Genomic DNA, 23,770 nt, shown 5'->3' with positions numbered 1-23,770 from the left:
GTGTGTGTGTGTGCACTTGTGCATGTATTGATATTAGACATGTGTGCCTGCATTCTGTGTGTCTGTGTTTGCGTGTTTATTTATCTGCCTCTGGCCTTGGTTCTAGGCTTTGGGGAAATATCTCAAATCCTTTCATCCACGGAGCGGCTCTTCCTCCATCAATTCAAATGGAATAATTTTGTTCTTTAATGTTTTTGTTCACAATCTCTCAGTTCTTTCTTGTTAACCCACAAACTAGATCACGTTTTGCGGACGGTTTGTTTCAAAACTAAATAATATAATGATTGTTTCTTTTGTCAAATTTGATGCTTATACTGGCTACGAGGGCTTAATAATCTCATTTTGAAAAAACAGTAAACGTGTGCTTTTAGCAGCCTGAAAACAGGTTGACGGCGTTTCATTTTTAGATTGCAAGGCTGCAAACACTCTGCTTTTCTTAAGAACTTAAAGTGCAATGCTGGCTTACTGTAAATGAGGAGCATGCTTATCTGAATATCACACCAAATACTGAAGGATATGGACTTATGTTCAGTTTACTTTATGAATGCATTTTTATGTTGTAATTCATTGGGTCATATTGTTCCATTCAGCGGTAATTTCTAATTAGTTGTAGAAATATCAGCATCCCATCATCTGAAGAGGGAAAACATTGTAGTTAACGAAGATTGAGAAGATTGAAACCACTCTCTACCACTTAATCTGAAGCTACAGCCAGAAGCTGGTTAGCATAGCTTAGCATAAAGATTGGACAAAGGGGGGAAACAGCTAGCCTGGCTAGCTAAGGTAACAAAATCTGCCTACTAGCATCTCTAAAGCGCCCTAATTAATTTGTTACATCTTGTTTGTTTAACCACATCTAAAAACAACACATTGGGAGATTTTGTGTCGAGCGATTTCTTGGCCGGAAACAGTCATAAGCAATATCACCTTGAAGTCATATTTAGTTTGAGAGCAGTATTGATCTTCTCAACTATTGCTTTAAACATTTAGGAGGATATATTGGCAGAAATGGAATCTAATATTCAAAGGTTGGGTTAGGTATACTATGTCATTCTATGTAGGGCTGCACAATCAATTTAAATAATATTGAAATTGCAGTATGGCCCTGACCAACAAATCTTTTTCTCCAGATGTAAGAAAACATGTTGTTTGGTACAGACCCCAACAAAATAGAATATGTTTTCAGTGAAAATATTTAACGTGTTAAAATTAAAAAAACATTTTACCATATCGTGCAGCCCTATTCTTCTGTATGGATGCATTCATGTATGCTTCTCTTAAAATGTACAGTATGATAGGCCTCTGTAACTGCTTTGGATTTTTGGGCTGAGTTGGCTTTGGATTAATGAGGGTGAAGCAAGGTCAGTGCTGACTCAAGACTTCAGTTAACGGCAAAGCTGTTGTAACTATTGATGACCAAGTGCTGAATGATTAGTAGCTTACACACCAAGATCACATACTGCTCTCCTCACAATTCAGCATCAAGTAAAGTCCTCTGTCTTCAACTTCTCTTCTTCCTTTTCCAAAGTTAACATATTTTCCTTTATCAGTAATCATAAGACTGATCCCAGCTGTAAACTACAGTGCCCAGAGCAGCTGGTTAAATGTGTCTACACAAAGTAAGTTAAAGTAGTGAGGGAAAACAATAATGCTATTTTAGGAGAGCTGGCAAACTGCTGTGTTGCGGTTTTTTGTGTGTTGAAATAAATATCTGTGCCAAAAGCTACATTTATCATTTACTCCTGGGGCTAAACTGCCACAGATGTGAATTGTGATGATAGGAGTACAAACGCACCATCTCATAGCACCTCTCCTTTTCAGAGCAGAAAAGTTTCCTCTGAGCTTAATTCAGAGGCAGCTGACAGCAGCTGAGACTGAATTGGCTGCAGACTTGTTGTCAGTGTTGTATTTGTAAAAGTTAATGCTGGTAGGAACTGCAGACACACAGAAGTATTACAGAAGATAATTTCAAATAGAACACTGCCTGTAATTTTGGAGTAAGATTAGAATGAGGAGTTTTTCCTGCCCTTTTCAACTGGAGACCAAAAAAAAAAATGTTTTTAAATTAGAGATGGGGTCACAACCTGATCCAGTCAGACTCCTTTTTGTCTAGTGGACTATGATTTAGAATGTTCTTTATTTCATGTCCTATTTAATGATTTTCTTTGTCTGGTGAAGACTGCCTGAACAGACTGCCTCATTATTTTGCACTGCACACAGGTTTGACTGGACCTCATAATAATGGCTCAGGAATAACATATACACACATACTCTCTGACACCAATTCATTCATGTATATTTATGTCATTAAATATGTGTGCTTTGTTTCACTGGGGACAATGCTGTGTTCTTAGGTCTTGTTATTTTTGAAACTTTTTAGTGAATATTTCTGATTTAAAAACATGTTAAGACTGATCGCTGATTTAGTACTGGTGGAGAATGGCAAAGGGAAGCTAAAGAGGCCACGAGCATCGCATCAATACTACTTGTTGCAAATATAAAAATGTTTTAGAACTGCCTTATATTCTGTCACAAAGATATGTGTTCCTTGACTGAAACACTCATCTTGAATTCGATTTATTTGATTTCAAACTAGAGGTGCATTGTAAAATGGGTCACAGTCAAATTGGTTTTATTTTCTTCCATTTACCGAGAAAACGATGTTGACAGTTTGCCGTAGTGTAGAGCCTCCGTTGTATGTTTCCAATGTGGCAGCTTATTGTAATCTTCACCCGAGGGGATGTTGGTCAACATCATAACAGTTTATGGGTAATGTCCTTTTCAGTTAGATATGGATGATTCATTCAATAATAGTTTAATCAGCGCCCTTAATAAAGCAATTACATGCATATGAGTTAAGAAACAGATTATTATATTTTTTTTGTGTAATTTGTGGTAAACAGATTATTATGTATTACTTTATGCCTATTAAGAGAAGCCTTCTGAGCCATTTTGTATATGCAGGATTTAGTTTAGCCCATCATTTGATATTTCATGCATCATGAAATAGGCTAGACTGTAAGATCTCAAACACCTGTAATGGCGTGTGTGTGTGTGTATGTGTGTGTGTGTGTGTGTGTGTGTGTGTGTGTGTGTGTGTGTGTGTGTGTGTGTGTGTGTGTGTGTGTGGACCGTGTGTAAGTGAGAGAGAAAAACAAGTTCAAGGATATGCACTCTCTCAGGAGGTTTGCATTTTATTATTTTCTACGTGAGTTGATTCTCAAGATGATAATGACAGGCTTAAGAATCGAGTTTAACAACGCTTTGTTGACCATCTCCCAGACTCGGGGGGGGGGGGGGGTCTGTTTATCCCTCAGAGTCTTCCTTCCATGCTCTTTAACAGTAATTTAGTATCCAAAATTAAATGACAAACATTATTAGAAAGGATGAATGTGCTTTACAAAAGCAGCTCTTGGAAAACCGAAAAAGTGCACTGATTCTGACTCTTGCATAGCTGTTACTCTTAAAGGCAAATACAGTTACTCCACTTCTACATAAGGGAACTACCTTAGAAATGAGACCAAAGTAGTTGTTTGTAGACAGGAGAGAAAATTATATCTATGCTTGCTTGGGTTCTTCCTCAAAAGGAATACTAAAGTAGCAGTAACTGCACAGGTTGAAGGAAATCAGCTTTGAAGTAGTGTTTTTGTCTTGTCTTTCTTGATGAAGAGATGCAAGCACGACCAAGTCAGCCCTCATTCTGCCCTGTTCATCCCTTCATTTCTGTCTTTCCTTTTTTCTTTTCACCTATTGATTATTTAAGTCCCCTTCTCAGTATGGTGTTGGAATAACAAGTCAACTCTTTCATTTGCATGCCATTTTCCCACCCATGAAGTGGTTTTGTTGAGACTACCAAAACCACCAAAACAATGCTTTTTTCCTGAGCTCATCGGCATCATTAATGACACTGTATGGTCAACCAAAAATAATAGGCAATCAATGTGAGTGGTTGCATATTAATTATGAATAGTGTGCTGGTGAGCAGTGAATATTCAAATCATTCTGTTTATGCAACTGTATATAAAGGCCTCCAAAGTGCTACCCAGCCCTATTTAATGATGGAAAAAGCCATATTGCCCACCAAATGGCAAACCATGATTAACAAAAAGAGACTATTGAGTTGGATTAGAGCTGAGTGACCAGCTTCATTGTAAAGTTTTTACAAAAAGCCCCACTGTAGCTCTACAAAGAACACAGTCGCACTATTTCAAGGCAGAGGCTAGCCTAACACATGTATGTTGGCAACTTTATTCAGCTTGAGTTGTATTAGATTTGTGGTACTGTAGTCAAGCTCAGTACAATTAGTGATGAGGAAGAGAGGACAGACTGTCAGTAAGAAAGATACTTTAAATGACGGATCACTAGGAGCGGGACAAATAATCGATACATTCTGATACACGCTACAGTGATATGTTATGTCTGCAGGAAAGGAAGAAAATACCTCAGTAAAGCAAGAGATGTGGGTGAAATTAGTGCCAGTGTGACAATTTCTGAAATATCCCTTGGTACATAGTGTTCAGTTTCAACTGTCCAAAAAAAAACACAAAAAAAACTGAAACCTTTTCATAAAAAGATGCATCATTGTACATGCATCAAGTCAATTTAGGGTTGCCTTATATCAAATAAGCCCAGAGCTTTAAACATAAGTCACATGGAATGCCAGCTCACACATTCATGTGACAGTTATGGTAACCTGCCATCCTGTAACAGACATTGTGGTATAGAGGAAAATCAACACAGTTTTTGCAAGTCACTCATTGTAGCACAAAACCATGCTGCAATGGCCTATTTATTATCTGTTATGGTCTAAACAGCAAAGAACATATGAAGTCAGTCAAGAGAACTAGACTTTATAAAGTAACAGGAGATGATGCATCCTACATCTCTACATATTTGAATAATCATGGCTGTAACTGTAAACAAATTTCACAGTGGAATATGCACCATGGTTTTGGGGTCAGGGTCCAATATGTTTTCAGTACAGCTGGGAAAACAAAACAGAGATTTGTCGTACACTAACGCTAAACATTGCCTTGTGGACCATAAATCCTGCAGTCAAAATGTAAAAAATAATGGATGTATTATAAGATCTGCTGAAACTAGGGAACTAAAGGAGTACAGTTGAAGCTGTGTGGTTCAGATGAATAACCCAAAAGACTAGGTGTGAATGCTCCCTTACTAGTAATTTTCTGTGCTTCAAAAATAAGTATTTTTCTTAACTTCATCTAGAAGTTTACTGAGCGTGCATGCTTGATTTCAGCTGTGCCTTATTCATACAACTGCACTTGTTCACACTTGGAAGTGACCAGTTGAAGTACTAATTTGTACCTTTCTCCACAACACAGCTCCTTGGAATTATACAAGAGCTTGTGTTTGAGTGTCACTGACATGAAGTAGAATATTACAGAGTTCATTTTTCTTTTTAGTTTGTTATTCTAAAGAGACATACCTTAAAATCTTCAATTGGTGCTGGTTTACAAACTATTTGGTACAAATACAAATCATTGAAAAATCAGCCTCATATATTTATCCTCTAAATAAGGACAAACTAGAGCATGAATTTTAAAGTCATCTATTCAAGTCCATATGCGGCACCCCATTAAAAAAAAAAAAAAAAAAAAAAAAAAACCTTCCTTCCAATATGAATATGGACAAGGCATTCTTAAATACTATGACTGCATATAATCAGCCTGCATAACTTGCCAACACCACATAAACAATGTCAAAACAATCCTATGTCACCTTGAAATCCAAACTAGTCGGAAAATGTGTGAGATTTCTTCTTTCATTGTCTCCTTTATGATTAAGTACTGTCCAGAACCATTAGAAAGGTGTCCATCTGTACTGATAAGACATCAGTGTGGTGGAAATCTGTCTAGTCTCCATTTACCGGCATCAGCTGCACTTCCTTGCTTGTCTGAAAGTCATTTGAACTGGACCTCTTGTAAGTTATTTGGAAGATAGTGGAAGATATTTAGCAGGCAGTAGACTGTGATGGCTTTAAGTTCACTTAAGCCCTCTGATTGATTGGTGCGTTATCTCCAGGAAGATGTATAGGACCAGCTAATTAGATTTGATCACTTACAATTGCTCCTCAGCCACTAGGTAATCAATGCAGTCTAATTATTGTCTAGTTTCTCCGCCCCCTTTTCCTTACTTCCTTTATCATTCTCTCACTTTGCCACTTTGCTTTCCTTTTTCTGTTTTCATCCTTTTTATTTCCTGCTTTTGCTGCACCCCCTTCAGAAATGTGTTTTCTTTCCTCTAAGCTCAGTTTCTCTCTGTTTTATCCTTTACCCACTCTTCACATTTGGCTATTACTGAGCTACTTTCACCGTTTTCCAAGGGGAATAAAGTAGAGTTCCCTTGCTGTTAACGTCACACACACACACACATGCTCACACACAACAGAGACATAGTTTATCAAATTAAAAACTGCAGTCCAAATCCTTTTGGCTTACTGTCAAGGTTACAGTGGATTTGGAACTGCTCACACCTTCTGACACATTAAGAAAGACATGCACTCACACGCACAGTACTCACACAAAGTACACAGAGACAGTAAAGGACAAATGCATGTATCATACCTAGCAGGGTAGGTAGAGGGAGGAGGTGTACTCTGGTTCCTGTGAATAAAAGAGAGCTGTCCAATGATGTGTGAAAGAGAAGCTGCAGTTTGTCCTCTTTCACCACCCCTACCTAAGATATCGAACACACATGTGTACGCACACACACACACACACACACACACACACACACACACACACACACACACACACACACGTATAAGTATAGCCCCATAGAAATGAACACAGCCCCAAAATGCACCAACAAGGCCTGAGAGTAGAATAGCACTCCAATATGCTCGTCCCATTTGTCTCAATCGTCCTGCTGTCTGCTCGGTCAGTCTTAGGGTCTCAATGGGAATACAGAATAGAGTGCAGCTTTTTACACTTACTCAGCCTCACTGTACTCAGTATCTCTCTGACCTTTGTGGCCTTGCTGCATGGACTAGATACAACACATCATTCAGTACAATTCAGCAACATGCTTTTGCAATTCTCATCCACGCTACCAACAAAACTAACCTCTGCTGATATCTCACACAAAGTGCACTGACCCAGAGTTGCTGGATTCATTGTCTATCGAATAGGTTCATTGCTTCTTTGAACCTTTAAGGTCAAAGACTCATATTTTAGGTCAATAAGCAAGTCAAATTTTGAGACCATTAAGGCTGAATATACAGCTGCCACAGTTTGGGTCAGTTCAATTTACAGTAGGTCAGTTTGGTTCAGCTCAAGTTAGTCAGTTCACTTTAGTTCAATTCAGTTCAACTCATTTCAAGGAGTCCTAAAATGGGAAATTAAAAGGCAAGAAGTGCAGGCAAGCAACATGAAATACTCAATGATACTTGCAATGCTAAATGAATTTATGTGCTGTATAATACAGTGCATAATAATGATAATGAAATGAATGGACATCTAGCCAGTATGTATCATTCCTCCTCAAATTATCCTGTATTCATTGTGGGCTCTGACTGGCTAAGTACAAAGCAGCCCATACTGGCTGTTATCGATCCATTAATTGGAAAGTGGCCCATTGTAGTTAAAGGGCTGGGCAGTATGGACAGACAGGAAGAGATGGAGGCTTAAGATCAGCCTGGACTCTAATTGGCAGCAAAGAGGTTTCTATGAAGTGGTGTAATGTGCTTTTTATTGGCTTGTGGGGGGGAGGGTGGAGGAGGGGTGTAGAGCGCATGCTACTTTAAGTGACAAGAAAGAAACTACAATCATGAATACCATCCCATGACCATGACTGACCATACGAGTCAAAAGTGTATTTCCATTTAATATTTATTTTTTATACTAAAGTACAGTGCACCTAAATAATACTATAAAACCATATTCTGCGTTCAAGGATGTAATTTGTTCTACGTGCGCAGGTGCAGAAAGTCAATGAAACCCTATAACAATCAAGGAAAACCTTTTTCTGTTGATGTCCTTTCATCACAATCAAATTCAATGCCAGCAGAGCTGAGTTGATTGAAAAGTATGTCCAAGGACGGGTCCCTGGTCATAAAAGTACAGAAGGGGCACATCAATATAAAGACTTCCATCTCCCATTTTTTAAAAACTCAGGCTTTTATCATTTCAATGCCAAACTATTTCAAACCTTCATTCTTCTCTTAGTCCGTGGTCAGATTCCAGCCTTTGATATATTCTGTAGGTGTTTTCTTTTAATCTTGGCGAAGGCTGAGATGGAATAGAGTGTTTAGGTAGAGATAAAGGTTTTGGCAAAAGCATGGAAGGTCAAAGTACTGAGGTGGCCTGTCTGACCTTCACACACCCTTTTTTCATACTGAGCCACCGCAGAGCACGGATGACATTGAAATACTCTATCGACTGTGAGTCAAGCTGTGCATGTGAAAAAGCCTGGCACAAGGAGACATTACTCACTAAACATGACATTTCACTGCTATTAATTCAAGACAGAGAGTTGTGGACTACATAGCATTATTATTTGTGTTACTGTGATGAATACCACTACAACAGTATGAAAGCTATATCTCTTGAAGGCATTTGTTTCACCCCTCTTACCTCTTCCCAACAGGGACATTGAGATATTCCTCTAATAATTTTAACAAAATATAAACACATTAGTTTTTGTCTTACTGTGTTCTTCGTGGGTTACAGTGAAGTCTATACATCTGATTGTTTTTACGTTAGTTCTCATTATTATAGGTAACTTATATAAATGGCAGAAATAAACTGGGATCTTTGTGACCTTTTATCTCAATCGATGTGATTAAAAACCCTCATATACCGTACTTTGATATAATTAACAAGAGAAAGCGACAGGCTGGGGCAGAGTACTTTCCACTGCCAATGTGATTGATCCACTCTGTAATGCACTGCTTCATACAGAGCTGAGTGTTTGTGCAGTTTATGCAGTATAGGGTTTGTACCAATATTCCGTTATACAACTGTATTTTGTCATACATGCCATGCTGTTTCTTTGTGTGACTTTATATCTTAGACTTTATTGTGATAGTGTGTCTTGGTGGATACTTTGTGTGCACAAGCGTGTATTTGTGTTTTTTCTATTGATCCACATCGCATGAAGCCCCCTGTGTATGTGATTCAGGTTGCCCCATATCAAATAAACAGATGATGGTTCAACACATACAAGCCCCAGTTCCTCACAAAACATTTATGGAAAGAGAAAAAAAGTGTTGAGGCTCAGAGAGTGAACAGTTTGTTACAGGAAGAAACAGCAAATTTCATTTTAATTTCTGTATGAGTGCTGTAATTTGGTTAGTTGATGTTTAGCTGACACTTCAACACAGTTGCTGCAAAGTTTTCTTTGCTCATCAAGACCATTGTCCTAGCGGTTATTGATTATACTATGCTTGCCCGATTTGATGTTCAGCTCTGCGGTTTACTCTCAAATGGCTAATTAGCCTGCCTTATGTGGTTAATGAAATGCTCCAACCTAAACGATATAGAGCTCACATCTCCAGCATTTTATTTGCCCTATTCCCTCCTCTACCTATTTTTTTTCTGCATAATTAATCATATGTCACTAGGAAATCTTGTTTCACAGCAGGACTTTGTAAAGCCCACTACATACTTTTTTTTTCTCTCTCTCTTCTCCACAGACGGACAATTTTCCCACTGAGCCTAATTATATGGGTAGCAGACAACAGTTTGTTCAAAGGTAAGAGTTGGGATCTATAAGCGTCACTACATCTCAGACCATTGTTTTCTTTTCTCCAATAGTCCCAACACAGTACTTTCTCATCAGTAACTAAACTGACAATAAATTGTACTGAGTCATAGCAGGGAGAGCAAGTGCATGTACATTTAATTAGGTTTAAAAGTAGTCACTAATAGTATTCTCTATAATACATAAAATATGATCACACACAAGAGCCTCTTTTTTATCTCTGGGTTTTTTTTTTTAGAAGGCAGTACTGCTGTGGCCGTATTTTTAGAAACATTTTATTACATCTGAAATCCTATTATTATAATTTTTCTGGTTTTGTTTAATCATTCAGGGATGCTCATCAATGTTTCATTCTGTCTCTACAGTTCCACTGAGGGTAGAAAAAATGAAAAGCCTGACAAATTCCCAGACACTGTGTACTAATGCTCTTTTTGTTTTTGTTTATTTGTCTAGTAGTTCGACATTCAAAGACCCCGAGCGAGCAAGCCTCAGAGACAGTGGTCATGGTGACAGCGACCAGGCTGACAGCGACCAGGACACCAACAAAGGCTCCTGCTGTGATATGTCTGCTAAAGAAGCCCTCAAGTTGAAGGCTACAGGCGTGAAACCACCACCTTTGGAGCAAGGTGAGCCCTCATTGGCAAATTTTACTGCATGAGAAATGAAAGATGCCATGCAAGCCAAACACCAAATGACTATCAATCCATTTTCTGTGCTGCATGCGTTATTTGTATTAACGATTGAGCTCTTGACTTGCCTGAACGCTCCCAATCTGAACTTATACTTGGCTACTTTATTCTTCCCTACTTTGTTCTCAGCACTTTTCTCATTTAACGTATGTGTGGTGTGTGTATGTGTATGTGTGTATTTGAGGGTGTGAGCGAGTGTGCATTCTATACACGTCCTCAGTTTATCAAAGCAGACAAGCCCATTATGTTTTTATAAGCCCAACTACTTCAGCCTCTCCATTTAGTCCCCCTTCCCTGAGCACCCGTCTCTGAAACTTTGATAATGGAACATGGAAAATGACTTAGTGAGCGGCAGGCGATGTAGCTTCGTAGTGTGGTGATTAAATATGAATAATTATTCTAAGCGCTGTGGGTCGGGCAGATTACACATGACATGTGTAGAACAATAACTCCCCAGATATGAGTTGTTTCAGTGCTCCTCACCCCATGCCATCTCACATGATTAGTGCAGGGTCAGGGGAGGCAAGAAAGCCAAGATTATACATAGGTATTGAGAGAAATAATGGGAGAGAAGGTATGGTACATTTCTCACTGCAGCTTGAACCAGTCATGTACTGCGGTGTGGGCCATTACCTGCTTGAAAAAACAGATATTTCCACAGAAATTCACTGAAGTCTTTACACCAACAAGTATGTATCTCACTGACTGGATCCAGACGTACTGTGCTGTATCCTGAACATGGATCCTCTGTAATGGTGCTATTAATCCAGGGAACAGAAGGGCTGTTTTACTCCTCGCGGAAGGACAATGACAATTTTTGTAACACTCTGTGCTGCTATATGCAAGTCTGACTAGATAGCATTTTTTTCCTTTTCATTGGTTTTTTGAATGAAAAAAAGCCACACACGTTGGCAAGAGAAATTGGCCAATTAAAAAGCTCCATATGTTTCTCATTTTTAAAATGTTCCCATTTAATTGTCCGTGAGGGACTGAAAGAATCACATTTATACACACAGAACACATGACAAAGGGAGCTGTGAAGAGTGTGTTGGGCTGTAGTCGAGTAAAAACTGTCCCAATACAACATTGATGGATGTGTGCTGCTACTGCCTGATAGTACCCACCACAGCCTGTCCATCCACCTTTCTGTGTGTTGCCTTCGATCAGTATCCTTTTGACGGTCTTGAGAGATTGTCGCACCCGTACACAAACAGACCCACACACACACAAGCCCGGGTGGTGCTGGAAACTCAGTGAAAGGCTATAACCTGCCTTTGTCTGTTCCTCACTCATCGCTGCCCTCCCATTTACTCTCACCCTCTGCTGTGTTTTCACCCCGCTCCACGACTTTCGTTCCACTTCTCCACCTCTCCTTGTTTGGGGAAATCGATCGATGTGAGATTAGACAGTTAACTGGCTGCAGCTGGCTGTGTTTAGCCAATAACATGTGGGCTTAGCTAAGCTATGGGGGAGGGCAGGGGCAAAAGGCCAAGGTATTGTGCAAGAACAGTGATGATGAGTGAGGGGTGGTGAACATCACTCTGGCATGGTTCCAGTGCATCTGCATTAAGTGCTCAAAAGCATCAAATTATGCCTAACTTTAAGTTAATATTTACATGAGAAAACAATATTATAGTGTGATCTTCTGCCTTTCAAAGTATAATGTTATCTGCTGAGAAACTCTGTTTTTATACTTTTATGTCTCCCGGTGTTTAAGATGAATTGCAAGATGGTCACCTTGTGCCTTGTAAGCTTAGGAGTAGTCCCATATGCTAGTTTGTCTTAAGCCGACCCACTCATGTAATTTATTATAGTAATTTTATGGCTTATTAATGAGGCTTGGTTAAAAGTGAACTTAAACATGCGCTATTAAAGGAAATACAATGTATTGTGCTGCTCTACATTCAGGTATTGAATGTCTTTGAGGTCTGTGGTTAAAATAAAGCTCCTTGCACACACATGCATTGCACACATAGAAGAACACAGGTACGTATGTCTGTTATCAGTTTTTAATAAAGGAAAAGGGAGCTTGTCATTGGTCACTGTCCCTGGGGTCGTTTTCCTGCAGGCTTATTTTCTTTACATCTCAGCACTTAGCATCTACTTCATAGGTCTCTCTCTGCCCCCCCCCCCCCCCCCTTCCCTCCTTCATCTCATCTTAAATCCTCTGTTTCTCTCCAAGCATAGCCCCCCCAATTACTCTCTGTAGCTCTCTCTGCTTGCCTGCCAGGACACTGCGGCCTCATTCACTGGCTCAGTATAAACAGAACTACAAGTGCACAAAGCATGTAGTTCAAGTCCCAATCAATCCCCAACCCGGTTTCAGTTCTTAGCCTTTATAGTCTCTAGGTTGTAGCCTTCAGTTTTTACACAATTGTGTTTCTCTCTCCCTTTTTGTTTCTGATTTTGCCATCCCTTTTGGCCCTTTTTTTTGCTAAATATGCCCTCAATTTCACTATTTATGCTCTCCTCTTGCAACAGGCGCTGGTTGAACAAACATACAACTCCCTATTTCCATGTTTGTAATTCATCTTCTTCTCTGATGTTCAGTGCAGTTTTCTTCCAGACAACATAATCTGGACATCTTCGCACCAGGGACCAGTCTCAAATTGATTAATTAGCCCTGCAAAATTGCTAGCAATGTATTAATTAAGCTTAAGTATATCAAATGCATTTTTTGCCAGTTTTAAACAGCGATTAATTGATGCTCCAACGCGTCTGCAGCAGACGCTGATACAGGCTTGTCTGGCTCTGGCAGAGTGGCTGGCAGCACATCGCTCGCCTCTGTGGAGATGACTGCCATAGTCGCTATCACGAACAGACAGGCAGCAGTGGTGTAGGGAGATGTTACCCACTGATAGGGCTGTCCGAGGAAATGGAGAGAAAGGGATGATGGAAGAGGAGGAGGAAGAAGAGCGTGGAGGGACACTGTTTGACAGGGATACTGTTTGACTGTACCAGCTGACCTATCCTAATTAGCTGCGATTGGAGTGTGATAATCAAGCCGTCTCCTGCCTTGTTTTAAAAGGGAGGCATGAGTGGAACAGAGGAGGGGGAGAAGAGGATGTGATACTACAAGGACAGCGTGAATTCAGTGAGGAGAGACAGCATGAGATGTGTTCATATGACAGCGTAGTAAAAGGCGATGAAATTGACTTTTTCCTGTTATTTGTGGCAAGGTGATAGAAGCCCCCACCCCCATCCCTCAGCATATAAATGGCTTAAATAAGAGAAATGTCACACATTGTCAGTTGCTCTCACACATGCAAACTCTTACACACATACATACACACCCAAATATTAATGTAAATGCACACGCAGACATAAATGTATATACAGTACACAAATAAATAATGATGTTTGAAATCCGATATATTTGACTATTACTCCCTAAACCTTATATTTTTATGATGCATCAAGAAAAACCTAAAGTCTTTGGTTCTATATAAATTGTTCTTATAGCTATTTAAATTAAAATGTATTTTCTATTTAAGTCACTAGTATGCGTTAGGGTTTTGCAACCATGGTAGAGGCCTCAAGTGTTTCTTAGTTAATTCTTGATTGGGCTTTTTTCTGCAGTCTTAGTTGACATTTTAGTTATCTGGTATCTGACAATATTGTCACACAATATGTGTCGTATGAAGTCCTGTCCTGGTGACATAACAATATTACAGGATATCTGAAGTATTATATGTCTCTGGTAACAACAATGAGAGCTAATTTATTCCTGTAGACAGAAGGCCGATGAATTTCACCACTTTAAATTTATCATTGGTATTTTCAATTAAGTACAGTAGCCAAAACAATAAGCACACTATATATTGTTCTAAACAATTTAATTTAATGGGTTTTTGAGTATGTCAAAGTCAAGTTTTCGTGTCATTGTGACTGTGTTCAGACCAAACGAACTAAATATTCAGACTTTAATCCATCTTAAATATTTGCCAATCTTCCCTTGTGGCAGTCTTAATCTTAAGACTCTAGCATAACTGTACTTTTACAAAGTGTTTTAAGTCCCCACAATTTCAATCTTTCCTTTTTTATCTTTTTATTCAGAGCAATTAATTTTGAATCACAAGTGAACCTTTGATAAAAAAAAATGCAATTCCAAGATTAATTGACTGGTCAGAAGTCAGATCAGATGCCCTTTTCACACTTGTAGCCATGGCAACCTCTATCCTTCTCACTCTGGCCTTCAATAAACCTTTATCTGACTGTTGGAAAAGGGCATTCCATTCAACATCATTCATATTTCATGGACAGATAAATGCAGACACGATTTTCATAGGCTGGGTAGATGCGTATTACAGCTGTAATTTGAATGCTTCTGAATTTGTATTCAAAATGCAGCACAATAAGCCCGTTATTATTGAGTTTATTATTGACATGTATGTCATTTTTGTTATAGACAGTGCACTTAGGCCAGTACACTCAATACATATCACAATAATAGTTGCAGTTAATAATGTATGTACATGTAATTTGGAGATATTTATGATTATAATTCCCTTACATGTGTATAAGATATCAAGTGCTTTTATTATGACTAACCAATTGTACCTTTATAGGAAGAAATATGCCCCAATGTGGCCAAAATAATGTTAAAAACCAAAATCAGTGATAGGTTCTGCAATTGAGAACTGTCAATAATGCCTTACCACAGTCTGATGGATGAGTTTATATATTGTTTTACTTTGTAATGTTTATGCAGGTTCCTTTTTCAGGGGTAAATTATTGTTTACAGTGTAAAGTTTCCAGTTGAAGCCGGAGAAATACAGGCACAGACTGAGAGACAGAGTGGGACAAAGACACAGTTCAGACACAGCAAAATTGAATCCGAAAAACAAATGAACAAAGCAACAAAAAATCTGGCTGCTGAAAGACAGGCTGCTTGAAACTTCTGAAACATTTCCAGTGGACATCAGATCCAAAGTGGAGATGTGATGGAGCCGTGGCACAGCCAGAACGTGACTCAATCATTTCTTGTGGCTCAGAGAAACTACATTTATTCATCAGTTACTGCAGTTATGAGGGTGAAAACTGCTGCTAGGGTTGCTATTTCTTATCACCATTAATATGTCTTTCTTACCTGTGATATTCGTATACAATATATTTGATATTATAATATTTAATATTCATACCTTTCACACCCTTTGGCCATGGGATCGAGGCTTTATTAGGCTTTAGGCTTTATTGCAATGCTGCATAAATAACTCCCGGTCCTTAGTAAATAGTATATAGTATATATATATATATCATCGCTGACAACAACAGATAAAGCACATAATTTCTCATTGATTTAAAAAATGAATAAAATCAGTACAGCAAAAAGTTAGTTTTTCAAAGCTTAACACAACCTTTAATTATTTATCCAAACGTCTCACTCGCCAGTGTTGATAGGGCATTGCTAATGTGAGATTCTTCACACGATGTTAAAGCAATTGTTCTGCAGGTTAATGGACGAAACATCTGCTGAGAGAGAGGCTTCATTTGAGAGCATTGTAATTAGTTAGTTTACAAACATTACTCCAAACAGGTAGCATATGGAGGAGTCATGGTTTCATGTAATGCTATCACATCTGTCTGTTTAAACATGATTAATTGAGGCCATCAGAGTGTGTTTACACCCGTTGTTCCAGTGGAGACATACGCGTGCGTCATTCCAGTGAACTCTCCCATAGCAACACGAGCAGGACTTGATGTGTTACAGAGCTCCTCTTACCCTAACAGCTCACTGACTGCATGTTAGCTCTTTTAATTAGTAATGGTTAATTTAAAAATGAAGATCATTTCCAGCTTCTCTAATGGAGTAGTTGTTTAAATATCAAACCTTTAAAGAATCTTTCAAAACGTCCGTAGCATGGCCTTTGGGAGTAGATTAGAAAACAAGCAAACATCTGAAAGAAGCAGCCAGATGCTCATGTTTCTTTTTACTGTTTGTGCGCGCCATTGCACAGAGAGGATTTGTCTCTGAGCCTTCCATCTTTTCCTGCTCCTCATCTTTTCAGCTCTACATGGCCTGTCCCTGGCTGGGCTGATAGCCTGATTCATGGCAACATCACCAGCTACTTTTCTGGTGTGGAAAATAAGAACCATCAGCAATCTGGACATCACTCAAAGTCAAATAAGATTTGTGTATGTGTGTGTGTGTGTGTGTGTGTGTGTGTGTGTGTGTGTGTGTGTGTGTGTGTGTGTTTGTGTGTTCACCTCATTCTTAGAGGATGTGGCGGTATCGCACAGCAGTGAGGCGATTTGCGGCTAAGCTAGTGGAATCCTGTGGAAAGCCTAAAATCTTGTGGGGTGAAGGGAGGGGAAATATCACAGTCTTAGGATTTCTTCTCTCTCATTATGGAAGATTTGAACGGATTAGTCTATTTTCTTTAGTACATGAAGTTTTATTAAATTCCATTGTTATGATTGTGGTTCATGAAGGGTAATGTCCATTCTTGTGTCCTTCCTCTTGTGCTGAGTGTGTGTGTGTGTGTGTGTGTGTGTGTGTGTGTGTGTGTGTGTGTGTGTGTGTACAATTTTGGGCTGTGCTGGCTGTGGGGTGTGATTTCCACCTCAGCCCGCCTGCATGGCGGCTCACCCCCTGATCCTCATTCAGCCAGTGAAGCCTATCTCAAGCACTGTGGCACCACAGCATTGGAGAGAATTGATGAATATCTCGGACTCTTCCCACTTGGGCTATAAATCACTGACATTATCCCCTCACCCTTGTAGCCACAGCGAATAATTATAGCATGTTTATGGAAGCGATGAGTAAAAATATGTCTTATTTCATTCGAAGTACCATTACAACTTCTCATCATACCATGATTGGACTTCTTATCTTAAAAAAAACATCTGCGTTAGATCCCACTGAGTGCTTTTCTCCTGCACCTTCCAATGAGAGCTGCTGCCCCTAAAAGCTTACAGCCCAGCCCTCTCTCCTCACACTGCTCTGTAATGAAAACATTACAGGGTATTAATCCAAGTGTGTGCTAACTCATATTAGACACTGAAAAAAACACACAAAGCCATTAAATGCTGTGGAAATGTTATTCAAGGCCCATTAAAAAATGTAGGCACACTGAGTATGAGGATTAGTCCAGAGTCATGGAGATTTAAAGTTAATCACTCTTCAACCATATTGTTAAAGTCTCATTCACTGTCAGGTGCAGTAAAACCTCAGTGATATTATTGTTATTTTTCTTTTTTTATCATTATTAATTTATTTCTTTTTTGCTTGTTTGTTTTTGTCAGTCTTAATCAGCTCTGTGGAAAACAGATTTGACATTAAACACACCTGTTTATGCTGAACGGTAGATCTAACTTTTCATTGTTCTTGTCAGAAGCCCTACCTGCAGATGAATTTGAATTTGTTTGTTTTAATACCTCATTTGTGTGTAATAGAACTCAGAAAATGAGGCTAGGCGGTTTGATTAGTTTGCATATTTCATGTTGACAGTTTATACATGCACACAGACCTGCTTGCTGTAAACACACTAGTAACCTACATTATCATCCGGAGTGCATGTTTGCACACAGTGGAGAGAGAGCAAAACCCTCCTTGCCAAACTTGTTGTACCACACACACACACACACATAAGATATATTCCCTCAGCATCAGAGAAAATCTATGTTTTTATCTCCTCCATCATCACGACAGACATGTTTCGGCTCCCAGTTGTTCTTTTTGTAATCACATGAACAACAACCGTGTAGATGTGGTGTCTGTGCTATAAATGAAATTAATTAACATTGTGTGGCTGAGCCCCATGGCAGTGCAGCCTACGTTTTTTCAGGCATTAACCTCTAATTGAAAAGCGTAGTTAAATTGGTGATAACAAAACACACAATTAGGATGTTATCATAACTTCTGACGCTGAGATATTTTAAGACAGATAGACTGGAGATGTTTTTGAGCTTACTGGTGGTAACAAGTGTGCCTTTTACTGAAAACAGTAAATAGGGTAAACAGTGAATCAGAGTCAATGCTGTGCAGCCTTGTGCCTGTGTATGTGTATTGGTTAGGTACACAGACTGACAGACAAAAATAACTCCTGTGAGACTGATTTGTAAAGGGGCTGAGTGGATGTTTTTTACAATATGTTGTTGGTGTACATTTGCTCTGTCCTTGCGCTCGTTCTTTACTGTATTAAGTCAATCAATGAGTTGTGGGCTATAAAATGAACATTATCTTTTCCAATTTTTGTAAGGGTTAAATGAAGGAGCACTCACAATAAAAGTTAGTTTGTTGTCACAGCATCTCTTTAAGAGTATGTGTGACAGAGCAGCAGAAGCTCTGTTCCAGTATCTGCTCTCAGTGGGTGAAACATGTTGTCCAGCACAGCAGTAGGGAGGATACTACGGAGCAGATTATAATGATACAGAACATCGTCACTTCCTGGACCAGAGCCACTCCACGGCCATCTGTCCTCTGTCCATGGACAGCCGGGCATTGGCGCATTGGTGTATGTGTGTTTAAGTGTATCTGTGTGTGTGTGTGTGTGTGTGTGTGTTGGATGTAATTCTAGACATTAACCACATTTACATATGCTTTGGTAGCCTCTTTTGCTTCCACCCTATCTTTTTTCAGTCATATAAATTATCATTCTCATCTCTTTCAGCATTGATTCACATGCCTTGAAAGCTTCATTGGTTTCAAATTTGTTGTTTGTTTAAGCAATTTATCAAGTAAGGAAAACCAAACAGTTACAGCTTATGAGATGCAAAAATTGAGCCGAATTGAACAAAATGCAAGGAGCTGCTAGCTTTACTCTTCTTCCATTATTTATACATTGAATTGAAATTAGAATAAGTTAGTTGATTAGTTTATATTTGCCATTGTTTGCAAAGTTGTACACAATTCGTTGATTAATGGTGGAAATAAAACTCACTGATACACACTTAATAGTTCCAGCTTTACTTTCCTTGTATTTCTGTCAGTATTGTAGCAGTCAAAGCAGTGCTTTCAGTAGTTTTTGTCTTTTGAGTTGGATTTATTTCAGACCATAAGAAACTAATCTAAGAGTCCATGTCATGAAATTAATTAAACATCACAAAGGCTAGAAAAATGGATATGTAACAGTTGAGGGTTTAGTTTGGGGGTTTGGGGGTTGAAATGAAGATTAAAGCTCTGTGAATTGTACTTAAATAGCCTACTGCATTTTTACGTGTCCTGTTTTCAGTAATATGCTGTAAAGTCAAACTGGTATTTTACATGGAATGACACAACAAGTATTATCTATGCCTTCACAGGCTGGGTACACTTTTTATTGGGCTGAGGATTATGTCATGCTTTAACCTAACTTTACATCTCAAAACATTATACCTTATTATAGAGACAGACAGAGAGACACAACTTTTACTTTTTAGCAGTGATGTATTACATATGGAAAATTTGCACCTGTAGCCTCTTCTCACAATTAGAGGAGTTACTTTTCTCGTCAACTGGTAACAATATTGTGGGAGGTGAAGTCTCGGGTGGCACAGATCTTTTTTTCACACAAATCTGTCTCTGATCTAAACAGAAACGTTTCTCTTGCAATTCCACTGCATGCTTAATGAATTCTTGTCTCGTGTACATGTGTTATCTGTGCATTTTACTGCCATTTTCAATACCAGAACAGTTACTTTGAACAAGCAAACTGGTTGGCACACCTTTTGTATTCTGTGTGGGTGTGTGCCCTTCTCTATCCACAAAAGAGGTTTTTGTAAGCATGCAGTTATAGTAACATGTTTTTGTATGGATTTGGAGGGACAGTCACAATCAGCTGAGGTTTAAATCACACAGTGCAATGGTTTGACTTATATTATGCCCAGTAATGCTATATTGGCTGCAGCAACAATATTAATTGCAAAAACACAAAGTGACAGATTGGTTGATCAATTATATGCAGGCAGTTACAACCTTTGGAAATTGTTCAGCTATGTGAAAATGAATGCCTGGTAAAAATGTCCCTAGACAGTGAATTCAGCACAACTTCCACTGAATCAGTAAGATACAAGTGAAGGTCCCCTTTGTCCCGGCTGTTTCCTAGGCTGATGTGAGTGAATATTTGTGTTGCCCTGGGGCATTGTTTCCCCATGTTACACTGCATCAAGAACCAGAGAGATAAATGGGCCTGGCCTGTCCAAGGCATCAGGACTTCTTCTCTGCTCAACCATAACTAGTAATGTCCTTTCATCCACTGCCTGCAGTGTTATAGATAATGGAGTAGTTGAAGAAGAGGAAACGCTAAAACAAAGAGAGAGGATGTGGTTTATGCGATGACAGTGGATAGGATGATCAGAGATGTCAGAAAATGGGATATATGAAAGGGTATGTGGAGCCATAGTAGCAGGGCTCAAACATATTAAATAAATACAAACTCAAAGAGATGCACTGGATTACTGAAAAAACAGAATAAACAGGGCTGCAATGAAGGAAGGAAGAAACATTTAATAACCAGTGGCAACCCATTGATAAGTGATCAGATGATGAGAAGAAAGAGCTCATGGATGGGATGGATGGATGGATGGATGGATGGATGGATGGATGGAGGGATGAAAAGGTGCGGGACAGCAGGCGGGCTCCATGGGAGATTGGCTTAAGTAGCATGGTGCCTGGCTTCTTGCTGTTACTGAGCTACTGGTTCAAATTCAAAAGAAAACCTGTCAACATAAATGCATACCCTTCTAAGATGCGCCTGAACCAAGTCACATGTGCACACACTCAGGGACATACTTGCACACACGGCGGAGGCATAAAAAGACTGTCATTAGGCTGACCTCGACAGCTGTAATAAATATGCATTAAAGCATTTGCACCAATATAGCTTCGTGGCATCTGTGTGACAATACCAGCAAGCTATACGAATTTCAACAAATATCTTTGTTACACGTGTGGCACTGTACTATTATAGCTTACTTAAACTGACTGAGATTGAGAGAGAGAATGTGTGTGTGCACGTGTGTGTCTCGGTGAGAATGTGTGGATGGCGACTGGGAGTGTTTTTCTCAGATAACCTCAGTTTGTTACTTTTTGATCCTGCTAAATTAAGATAAGGGGCTTGGTTAATTAAACTGTCACATGGCAATACCTTGAGGAATTGCGAGGCCAACACAGCTTTAATTGGGTGGCTGCTATTGTCCCTGCGCTGCCTCCCCTCCCCAGGAAGCAGCCCCACAGAGGGGAAAAACACCCTCATGGCTACTGGCAAAGGATGGAAGAGTTGAAGGAAATGACGAGCTTAAACATTTAAATGAAGAGACGTGGGGCACAGAAAATTATGTGCCCCTCTCAACCTAAAAGGAATTCAAGCCACATTATACACCTAACATGTGATGCCTACAATGGCTGTATGACAGGGTGAGAACTGGGTTAGACTTAACACAAGGAGTTTTAATTGCTACTTCAGTATGCACGAATGAGAGTTGTGTAATTTTCTGTACGTTGCAGTAATCTCTGCGGTGCATTAGTTGCAAGTCTCCAAAGCCCCACGGACAATGTCAGCAAGCTTAAGATGCATCTGTAATTACCAGCAGCCAATTAACAGCTGACCTCACCATCCCACCTCAAACCACAACAAAGATCTATTATGGAGATTTAGAAGGCTTGCCGTGTAAACAACTAAGTGTGATGGATCTTCATACAGTGCTTATGCTTGTTTGCATCTCCTCTTTTGGTTTACACACACTTCATTGAAATTCAGACCACGGTGGGGTAGACAGGATGTGTTGCAGTGTAAATGTGTAGATTTTTTGTATCAGGTTTAAAAGAGAGCACCACTCAGTTCATCAACCTATACATGTCACCCCCACTAGTTAGGACTAGATTCACTCAGTTTGCATTGTTGGAATTAGTTGAAGCTAGTTAGAAATATTGATTAAAATGTAGCAATAGATTATCTTAGCTGAATTGTATTACATTTTAGGTGAAATGCAGTCACCAGTGCACATACATTTTTATGAGACACCACACAATGAATAATATTAATTGAAATGTCTGCAGCTGTATCTGATATAGTTTTTGAGAATAAGCATCACTGTAATTATTATGGGATCATAGGTTGTTGCTGCTGGAGGAAGTATCCTCAATACCTTAATGCCCATTGTGTGATGATGTTTTGAAAATAGTTGTCCATCTGTCCCTGAAGGTGATCAAAATCCTGCCTTGATTAACAAGTGGGAAATCTGGGTGATGGTCCCCCTGTGCTGCCTCTCATCCCCTCCCAAGTGGGGATCAAAGAGGATGAAGTTTTGAGCCTAGGGATAATCTAGTTCCCTAGATTGTGATAATGCTGCTCAGGGTGATCATGTGGATGAGAGCGGGTTTGGGTGTGCACGTGGCCATGGGTTCGTGCTTGCATGTACTTGTGTGCAGCGTGGTGGTCCTTCAAAAGAGAAGAGGCAGACAATAGCTGAGCGAGTCAGTGAATTAGTACACATAGACTGATGGAAAATACACACTCTTGCTGTTACTGTATCCAGGCAACCACATCAGAATTCAAGACAAATCGAACAACAGGTGATTGCCACAATCTTCCTTTTTTGAGCTTTGAACTGCTAATTTATGACCACGTCTACTCAAAGAAAAATTAATAGACAATTCAAGTGACAGTAAAATTAGACAAATCCTACTGTATACATAAGCTTATTTCACACACAGTTGCAGTTTAAAATATAATCAAAACATTTAAATGTAGAGAATCTCTCGCAAATAACTGTGACTTAGTTTTGTTTGTGTTCTTTGTGAATTTTTCTTCTCTTTGCGACTCACAGTTTGTGAAATGACAGTGAGCTTAAGCTTTGCTGAATCTCATTTTAGTTTTAAGTTCCCTGTTGTTCCGCATCGTCTCTTCCCACCCTGATCCGTGTCTGGTGTTGGTGTCCAGCTGTTACATCAGCACGACAAGTGGTTCAGGAAACTCCCTCATTGTTCACTGACCAATCGCAAACACACCAGAATGCTGTCAACGAGCATTTTCCACCCAGTGGTTTGCATTTGCCTGCACCTGTGGTTTTAGCCCAGAGGGCAGGGGATGCAGGAGGGGGTGGCAAAATGGGGAGAGGCTGAGCATTGGGGTGGAAAGGCAGCCAGGGTTGGGATTAGGCTGTCTTTCTGTCTGTTGAGATTAAACGAAATAGATTCATTGCTGAATTTCCCCCCCATTTCGTTGTGTTTTCCTCAAAATGCATCAGAGGACAGCTGAGGCTTACCATATGAATTTGCATTTTCGTAATTTGCATGAACTCATTGGAGCTTGGAGGCATCTTACAGTTGTGTGCACGTAGGCATGCATGCGAGTGTGTGTCTGGGCATGTGCTTCGTAATTTGACAAGCAAAATAAAGAACTTGTCCAAACAATCCAATAGACATGACTGGAAAG

The 23,770-nt window shown here is 39.4% G+C and overlaps 1 protein-coding gene across 2 annotated transcripts in view; it reads left to right on the top strand.

Moving 5' to 3' along the window:
* pcdh17 (protocadherin 17) overlaps positions 1-23,770 on the top strand; it is a 53,985-nt gene that overhangs the window by 12,108 nt on the left and 18,107 nt on the right. The window contains exons 3-4 of one of the 2 annotated variants that reach the window (XM_051378261.1): positions 9,659-9,717; positions 10,183-10,352. In XM_051378261.1, coding sequence (XP_051234221.1) covers positions 9,659-9,717; positions 10,183-10,352 — 229 coding nt within the window. Of the gene's footprint in view, positions 1-9,658; positions 9,718-10,179; positions 10,353-23,770 lie in introns of both variants that reach the window. The other variant, XM_051378260.1, reaches the window with a different exon arrangement.

Source organism: Dicentrarchus labrax, unplaced genomic scaffold, assembly GCF_905237075.1.
Source record: "Dicentrarchus labrax unplaced genomic scaffold, dlabrax2021, whole genome shotgun sequence".
NCBI lineage: Eukaryota > Metazoa > Chordata > Actinopteri > Moronidae > Dicentrarchus > Dicentrarchus labrax.
The sequence above is the reverse complement of the archived record's forward strand: the minus strand, read 5'-3'. Positions and strand labels throughout refer to the sequence as shown.